Source organism: Hordeum vulgare, chromosome 7H, assembly GCF_904849725.1.
Source record: "Hordeum vulgare subsp. vulgare chromosome 7H, MorexV3_pseudomolecules_assembly, whole genome shotgun sequence".
NCBI classification, from domain to species: Eukaryota; Viridiplantae; Streptophyta; class Magnoliopsida; order Poales; family Poaceae; genus Hordeum; species Hordeum vulgare.
This window is the reverse complement of record NC_058524.1, coordinates 56699492-56707448: the sequence shown is the minus strand read 5'-3', so window position 1 is coordinate 56707448 and position 7957 is coordinate 56699492. Positions and strand designations below refer to the sequence as shown.

The 7957-nt window shown below is 54.8% G+C and overlaps 2 protein-coding genes across 3 annotated transcripts; one reads left to right on the top strand and one right to left on the bottom strand.

Moving 5' to 3' along the window:
- Positions 1-836: 836 nt before the first annotated feature.
- Positions 837-4363, top strand: LOC123409219 (ATPase 6, plasma membrane-type-like). Of its 2 annotated transcripts, none has more exons than XM_045102180.1 (4): positions 837-1066; positions 1141-3375; positions 3453-3740; positions 3875-4363. In XM_045102180.1, exons 1-4 carry the CDS (start codon positions 1019-1021, stop codon positions 4142-4144), a joined length of 2841 nt encoding a protein of 946 aa, XP_044958115.1. In that variant the 5' UTR covers positions 837-1018; the 3' UTR covers positions 4145-4363. The 2 variants fall into 2 exon arrangements, with proteins under 2 accessions (XP_044958115.1, XP_044958116.1); XM_045102181.1 differs by having other exon boundaries at positions 3429-3740.
- A 260-nt stretch (positions 4364-4623) lies between these two features.
- Positions 4624-7420, bottom strand: LOC123409218. Its single transcript, XM_045102179.1, has 8 exons — positions 7122-7420; positions 6940-7042; positions 6679-6808; positions 6530-6581; positions 6279-6425; positions 6074-6185; positions 5671-5797; positions 4624-5592 (listed from the first exon to the last, which is right to left on the bottom strand). The coding sequence occupies exons 1-8, from the start codon at positions 7326-7328 to the stop codon at positions 5130-5132; spliced, it is 1341 nt and encodes a 446-aa protein (XP_044958114.1). The 5' UTR covers positions 7329-7420; the 3' UTR covers positions 4624-5129.
- Between the last annotated feature and the right edge of the window lie 537 nt (positions 7421-7957).

The following is a 7957-nucleotide window of genomic DNA, read 5'->3' as shown; positions in this document are numbered from 1 at the left end:
GAGGCCTAGGTGTACCCAATTTGAGGGAATTTAATATGGCCCTCCTGGCATCATGTGGGAGACCGTTCTTTGACAATAATAATAGTGAGTGGAAAAAATTGATCGCTTTTAAATATAATGTGCATGCCCCAAATATTCCATGGTCTAGACAACAGGTAGGCTCTCCCTTATGAAAGAGTGTATCCTGGGCTTTGCAAGCTGCCAAAAAAAATTCGGCTATGTTTTGTCAAGGTTTAAGACAGATCGGAATTAAAGAGTTCGGTGTGTTGATTTCAGGGATTCAAGGTTTAGGCTGTGATTTAGTTTTCGCCTATAAATTCAAGGTTTGTTTTGAATTTTTCCAATGTAGTAACACATGGACGTGCAATGCTGGTTTATGTTTTCTTAATTTCTTGACAATATATCCGTTGCGTATTGCGATTAAAACAATAAGTATATAATTAACGATCAGAGGATCATATCCGAGTAAACCGATGGGTGAGATTCCATGGACATACGTCGTCGAGGACCGTTGGGCATTTCCCGCCACGCCCCTTGGTTCCCGACACACGCGAAATCGGGCCGGAGGAGGCAAAGATGTCGTAGACCAATGTTTCCAGCCGAGACGCGCGCAGCAGGAAGCGGCACGACATTCGCTCGTCCGGCCACGCCCAACGCCCCTCCCCTGCCTCCCGGTGACGCGTCCACGGCGCCGCATGCAGGACGCGGGGCGCGCGAGGGGCGCCCCGAGAGGCTCGGAGCGCGCGCGCATGCAATGCAGCCCGCACGCGCCCGCGAAGGGCCTCCACCGCATGGCGCAGGTATAAGACGGCGGCGCGGCGCCATGGCGTCCCTCCATTCCCACGGAGAGAGGAGGCAGGCAGCCAGGCAGCGCCCTCCCTCCCTCCCCAACAGGGCCTCCCCCCTCGCGGGCGAGCGCCGGCGCCACCCACCCACCACCACCCGGCCGGCCCCGTAGCTTGCCCGGAAATAAAATAAAATAACCTAAGTACCTAGCCAGCCAGCCAGCCAGCCAGCCATGGCGTCCCTCTCCCTCGAGGACGTCCGCAACGAGACCGTCGACCTGGTACGTCACTCTTCCTTCCATCCTCATGTCGATCGTGTGGGTGCACTGGTTTGATTAACCAATTGGATTTGCAGTCGACGGTCACGGTGGATGAGGTGTTCAAGACGCTAAAGTGCGACAAGAAGGGGCTGAGCGAGGCGGAGGGGGAGAACCGGCTCAAGCTCTTCGGCCCCAACAAGCTGGAGGAGAAGAAGGAGAGCAAGCTGCTCAAGTTCCTCGGCTTCATGTGGAACCCGCTGTCCTGGGTCATGGAGATCGCCGCCATCATGGCCATCGCCCTCGCCAACGGCGGCGGCAGGCCTCCGGACTGGCAGGACTTCGTCGGCATCGTCTCCCTCCTCTTCATCAACTCCACCATCAGCTACATCGAGGAGGCCAACGCCGGAGACGCCGCCGCCGCGCTCATGGCCGGGCTCGCGCCCAAGACCAAGCTGCTCAGGGACGGCACGTGGGACGAGCGGGACGCCGCTATCCTCGTCCCCGGAGACATCATCAGCATCAAGCTCGGCGACATCATCCCCGCCGACGCCAGGCTGCTCGACGGCGACGCGCTCAAGATCGACCAGTCGGCGCTCACGGGCGAGTCCATGCCGGTCAACAAGTACGCCGGGCAGGAGGTGTTCTCGGGATCCACCGTGAAGCAGGGCGAGCTCGAGGCCGTCGTCATCGCCACCGGGGTGCACACTTTCTTCGGCAAGGCTGCGCACCTCGTCGACAGCACCAACAACGTCGGACACTTCCAGCAGGTGCTCACGGCCATCGGCAACTTCTGCATCATCTCCATCGCCGCGGGCATGCTCGTGGAGATCATCGTCATGTACCCGATCCAGCACCGCGCGTACCGCGACGGCATCGACAACCTCCTCGTGCTGCTCATCGGCGGCATCCCCATCGCCATGCCCACCGTGCTCTCTGTCACCATGGCCATCGGCTCCCACCGGCTGTCGCAGCAGGGCGCCATCACCAAGCGCATGACGGCCATCGAGGAGATGGCCGGCATGGACGTGCTCTGCAGCGACAAGACCGGCACGCTCACGCTCAACAAGCTCACCGTCGACAAGACCCTCATCGAGGTGTGCTCCAGGGGCGTCGACAAGGACATGGTGCTCCTCTACGCCGCCAGGGCGTCCCGTGTCGAGAACCAGGACGCCATTGACACATGCATCGTCAACATGCTCGCCGACCCCAAGGAGGCCCGCGCCGGCATCAAGGAAGTCCACTTCCTCCCCTTCAACCCCGTCGACAAGCGCACGGCCATCACCTACATCGACGGCAACGGGGACTGGCACAGGGTCAGCAAGGGCGCGCCCGAGCAGATCATCGAGCTCTGCAAGATGGCGCCGGACGCCGAGAAGAAGGTGCACGCGCTCATCGACTCGTACGCCGACCGCGGCCTCCGTTCCCTCGGCGTGTCGTACCAGCAGGTCCCGGAGAAGAACAAGGATAGCGCCGGCGAGCCGTGGCAGTTCATCGGGCTGCTCCCGCTATTCGACCCTCCGAGGCACGACAGCGCGGAGACCATCCGGCGCGCGCTCCACCTCGGGGTGAACGTGAAGATGATCACCGGCGACCAGCTGGCCATCGGGAAGGAGACCGGTCGGCGTCTCGGCATGGGCACCAACATGTACCCGTCGACGGCCCTCCTCGGCGACAAGAACACGCAGGTGGACGGGCTCCCCATCGACGAGCTGATCGAGAAGGCGGACGGGTTCGCGGGGGTGTTCCCGGAGCACAAGTACGAGATCGTGAAGCGGCTGCAGGACAAGAAGCACATCGTGGGGATGACGGGGGACGGCGTGAACGACGCGCCGGCGCTGAAGAAGGCGGACATCGGCATCGCGGTGGACGACGCGACGGACGCGGCGCGGTCGGCGTCGGACATCGTGCTGACGGAGCCCGGGCTGAGCGTGATCGTGAGCGCGGTGCTGACGAGCCGCGCCATCTTCCAGCGGATGAAGAACTACACCATCTACGCGGTGTCCATCACGATCCGGATCGTGATGGGGTTCACGCTGGTGGCGCTGATCTGGAAGTTCGACTTCGCGCCCTTCATGGTGCTCATCATCGCCGTCCTCAACGACGGCACCATCATGACCATCTCCAAGGACCGGGTGAAGCCGTCGCCCAAGCCGGACTCGTGGAAGCTGGACGAGATCTTCGCGACGGGGGTGGTGCTGGGCACCTACATGGCGCTGGTCACCGTGGTCTTCTTCTACCTGGCGCACGACACGGACTTCTTCACGGAGACGTTCGGGGTGCCGCCGATCCGGGACAACGACAGGCAGCTCATGGCGGCGCTGTACCTGCAGGTGAGCATCATCAGCCAGGCGCTCATCTTCGTGACGCGGTCGCGGAGCGGCAGCTCATGGCGGCGCTGTACCTGCAGGTGAGCATCATCAGCCAGGCGCTCATCTTCGTGACGCGGTCGCGGAGCTGGTCCTTCGTGGAGCGGCCGGGGTTCCTGCTGCTCTTCGCCTTCTTCGCCGCACAGCTGGTGGCGACGGCGATCGCCGTGTACGCAAACTGGGACTTCTGCGACATGCAGGGGATCGGGTGGGCGTGGGGAGGCGCCATCTGGGTCTTCACCCTCGTCACCTACGTCCCGCTGGACGTGCTCAAGTTCATCATCCGCTACTCGCTCAGCGGCAAGGGCTGGGACAACGTCCAGAACAAGGCAAGCCCGCCATGCATTGCAATTGCATTGTTCGACCGCCCACAACATCCCATTCCCGCCGTCGCCATTGTTGTTGATTCATCGTCTTCTCCATTTGGTCCCAGTGAAGTGAGACGTTTGTGATCTTGGCGCAGACGGCGTTCACCAACAAGAAGGACTACGGCAGGGGGGAGCGGGAGGCGCTGTGGGCCAAGGAGCAGAGGACGCTCCACGGCCTCAGCCAGCCGGCCGCATCCGACCTCCTCAGTAGCAACGAGGAGCTCTCCGACATCGCCGAGCAGGCCGCCAAGCGCGCCGAGATCGCCAGGCTCCGGGAGCTGCACACGCTCAAGGGCCACGTCGAGTCGGTGGTGAAGCAGAAGGGCATCGACATCGACGCCATCCCGCAGAACTACACCGTCTAGACTGATTCATTGATTGCCTGGTTGCTCCGGCGGCCGGACAGCCGGAGAGGGTCCCCCTCCTTGTGTGTTCCTTGGTCTTGAGCGGGAAGGGCAAGCTTGTACTACAACCATGCCGGTACACCTACCTGTGTTTATACATCTCCATTTCTACTGCTGCATAGGTTTTCTTGTGCTCTTTATCTGTAATACAAGTGTGTGGGAACGGTGCGTCTGCATGAACATTTTGTCTCTCTGTCAACAAACCTCTTGCTTCTCTCACTGCTATGCTTTTCATTGTGACCTATGAAAATTGTACGTATACTCTGGCTAATGCACTGACCCCCACCATCCAACATCTCTTCTACTCCCTCTATCCGGAATTACTTGCCGCATAAATTGATAAAATTGGATGTATCTAAAACTGAAATACATCGAGATATATTCATTCTTATGACAAGTATTTCCAGACGGAGGGAGTAGCTTCTAAAATGAACATCTCATGAACGCAAATTAATGCATGGTTCTATGCACAAGAGAAGATTCTAGTGATTCAAATCTAACTACACAAAAACTCGCGAATTGCATCTCTCTTTAGGTTTACAGAAACGATGATACAAAAATGGAAAAACAACAATAATCAACTCCAGAAAAAAAAAATCCTACCTCATGCAGTTTAGGGTTTAATAGCCCTAAACAAGGTTTTCCAGATAAATATGATATCTATGCGACTTAACCAGCTTCCTTGAGAGGGCATCAAAATGGTCATCCCAACACTTGGCATCCATAGGGATATCTGTGACCATTTGCCACGCATGCTTTGTGGAATGACCACAAGGATGGTTTCAGGATGCTTTGTGGAATGACCACAACGATGGTTTCAGGTTACGATATGATGCAGTAGCCCTTCATATACGTGATTGCACTGGACGCAGCACATCATCCTCTTGATCTCTCAAACTCCCTGATACCAATCCTATGATAGCATGGTAGAATCACAATATTGTATTCACCGTGAAGCCTTGATCGCCTTCCAGCAAGTGAATTCAGAAGGTATCATGTTTTCATCACTGGAAATCACAGCTTTGGCAGTTAGTTTTCCAGCTAACCCATGATACAAGAGGCCCCTGGCTCCAAGGCCACCGACTAGCCAAAAAGCACAATTGCTCCTCTCGCCTATTACATCATTTAGACAACCCAACAGTGGCAGAGATCCATTGGCTGTCAATGGAGGCATGGCTCTTATCCCAGCCCTTGCTCGTACATAATCCCATTTACTTATTCCTGGATAAACAGCAGAAGCTTTGGGGAGCAGTTCTTCCATTGCAGTATGCGCTTCTTCGTCACATACACTTGAATCATAATTGTCAGACTTCCATTGCCAAGTCGACCCGACAGAAACGGTACGGGGTCCTTGAAATGCCATCCATGCATCAGACAAGATTGAAGGACTTTGACTGCCATATTCTTCTCTGCAAGGAAATGCAGCCATGAGATAGTTCCAGTTGGTACTGTAATGACTGTAAGCTCAACTTATGTAAACAACTTACACTGTGTCTGATGGCAGTTGGAATTCAGCAATAACTCCTCTGCAAGTTCTAAGAGGCAACTTATTTGTAAGTTCTGGAAGTGAGCTAGCTTTGCCCCCAAGGCAGATGATCACTGCATCATAATCTCCTGCTCATGTTCGATAGTGTCTTTAGGCATAGAAAAATGTTGATACTACGACACAATTGCTTCACTGGTGTACACATGTTGAATTTTAACATTTCCCTTAACAGGAGCTACTGAATTGACAAGTTGTACACTGACAAAAGTTACGCGCATCATTTTTAGCTCTAGGTGGTTTAATGTGGATGGAAAGCCAACATCTGAACGGCCATATATATTGTAATGTCTAAGTCTGTGTAAAGCAAAATCCCTTGCTTTATTGGGACTGTGCATGAATCCTACCTGAAAATTGATGTAGATTATCAATATGTTCATTGTACAGATTAAACTCTTTCTGTTCACTGAACAATACAGATGCTTCGTTAGCCACATTTTGGCATGCAGAGAACAAGGCCTACAGAAACAGAATAATGAAGTGTGTTAGCATACCAAGAATATAACATAGCAAACAGTTGGCGATGAAACAAAGCAGCAACTCGTGCAGCACCTGCAAATATTTCATAGGGTTGATGTTCAGTGCTAGTGGCATATAAACCGCGAGGTTGAGCGGAACACGTAACCCAGGGATCAGCCGCTGTGCAGCATCCGAATCGAGAACTTGAAGGCTGCAACTCTGGAGGCAACTCTGAGCATTCTAACTTGAATAGGTCGAAGTCGAAGCAATTAAAACCATGCACCAAAAAACACAAAAAAAAGTAAGCACCTGAGCATAGCCCCGTAATCTCAGTCCAGCAGTACCTCTAGCAATATGTCAGCAGCCTTCTCTGTCGTAGGCGGCCGCAAAATTCCCCTATTCAGTGGAAGGCATACTTATCAACAGGCCAAACATCAACAGAAACAAACAAACGGCTAAAATATACCACTAGCTACAAGGAAAAACTGATTGCCTTCTCCAGATGAGGGCCTCATCATCCCGACCATCGCCATCCGATGCGGCGGTTCCATGCGCTTGCTCTGCGCTGCGTAGGAGACCCATGCTCTCTCTCCAGAATTCGCCTCCTCTCCAGAGAAGCTTGGCTGCAGTTAAGCGACAAATCCATGTGCCTATCAAACTTATGCTGGAGCAGGACTCAAAACCGTACAATTTAAGGGAGCAGAACTGAGTGGAGCAGGGTCGAATGCTTGTAGGCTGTAGTGATGGAGGAGACCTTTGGGCGAGTAGGGATGGAGGAGCCCTCCGGACACCCCCGAGGCGCCTCCCCCGACGCCGTTCTCATCGTAGACGTCCACCGACACGCGCGAATCGCTTTGCTGCAAACGTTGCCAGGCAGTTGAGGCGATGCTCCCAGCTGCTTGTGTAAATAAGCCAACGAGGGAGAGGAGGGACGACCTTGAGGAGGTGCCACGCGACGGAGAGCCCCGCGAAGCCGGCGCCGAGGACGGCGTAGCGGAGAGGGCGGGAGCGTCCCGGCGGCGAGGGCGAGGGGGAGGCGGCGGCGGACGTGACGGCTCCTCTGGAGCACGAGCCGAGGCTCTGGAGGAGGCGGGGCCGGGGAGGAAGGGGAGACGGCGGCTGTGCGCTGTGAGGCGGCGGCATGGCTTCTCGGCTCCGGCCGTGGATGAGGAGGATGCGGCGGCTACTGTTCCGGATAGAAGGACGGCGGGCGGTGGAGCGGTGGACAGGAATAGGGCCTACCGGAAACTGAAAGAGACATTCGCCGTTCCGGGCTTGGAGGAATTGGGCCGCCCAGAGGGGGGGACGAGATCCTCTAACGTCGTTCGCGTGTCACCGTTGGTTAGCCATCCGACGGCAGCAGGTGGAAACCAGGGAAACAGAGCTCACGGCCGGCCCACAAGAAGGATCCAGCCCGGTCCATTGAAACAGGGAAAGGGAAAACAGCCCCAGGTGAGGGAAAATGGCGCGAGATCAGAGAAACGACGTCCCTCGGCAGTACTCCCTCCGTTCCTAAATACTCCCTCCGTTTCAAAATATAAGACCTTTTAAAGATTTCATTAGAAGACTACATACGAAGCAAAATAAATGAATCTATAATCTAAAATATGTCTATGTACATCCGTATGTAGTTCATAGTGTAATCTCTAAAAGATCTTATATTTAGGAATGGAGGGAGTATAAGTCTTTTTAGAGGTTTCACTATAGGACTACATACGGATGTATTTAGACATACTTTAGAGTATAGATTCACTCATTTTGTTTTGTATGTA

Coding starts and splice junctions, on each gene's coding strand:
- LOC123409218 (XM_045102179.1), bottom strand. CDS start 7,328: ATGCCGCCGCCTCACAGCGCACAGCCGCCGTCTCCCCTTCCTCCCCGG. Junction 6,582..6,678: donor GAGGCCCTCATCTGGAGAAG/GCAATCAGTTTT, acceptor TCCACTGAATAG/GGGAATTTTGCGGCCGCCTA. Junction 5,798..6,073: donor TAATCTACATCAATTTTCAG/GTAGGATTCATG, acceptor GAACATGAGCAG/GAGATTATGATGCAGTGATC.
- LOC123409219 (XM_045102181.1), top strand. CDS start 1,019: ATGGCGTCCCTCTCCCTCGAGGACGTCCGCAACGAGACCGTCGACCTG. Junction 3,376..3,428: donor TGGCGGCGCTGTACCTGCAG/GTGAGCATCATC, acceptor GCGGAGCGGCAG/CTCATGGCGGCGCTGTACCT. Junction 3,741..3,874: donor GGGACAACGTCCAGAACAAG/GCAAGCCCGCCA, acceptor ATCTTGGCGCAG/ACGGCGTTCACCAACAAGAA.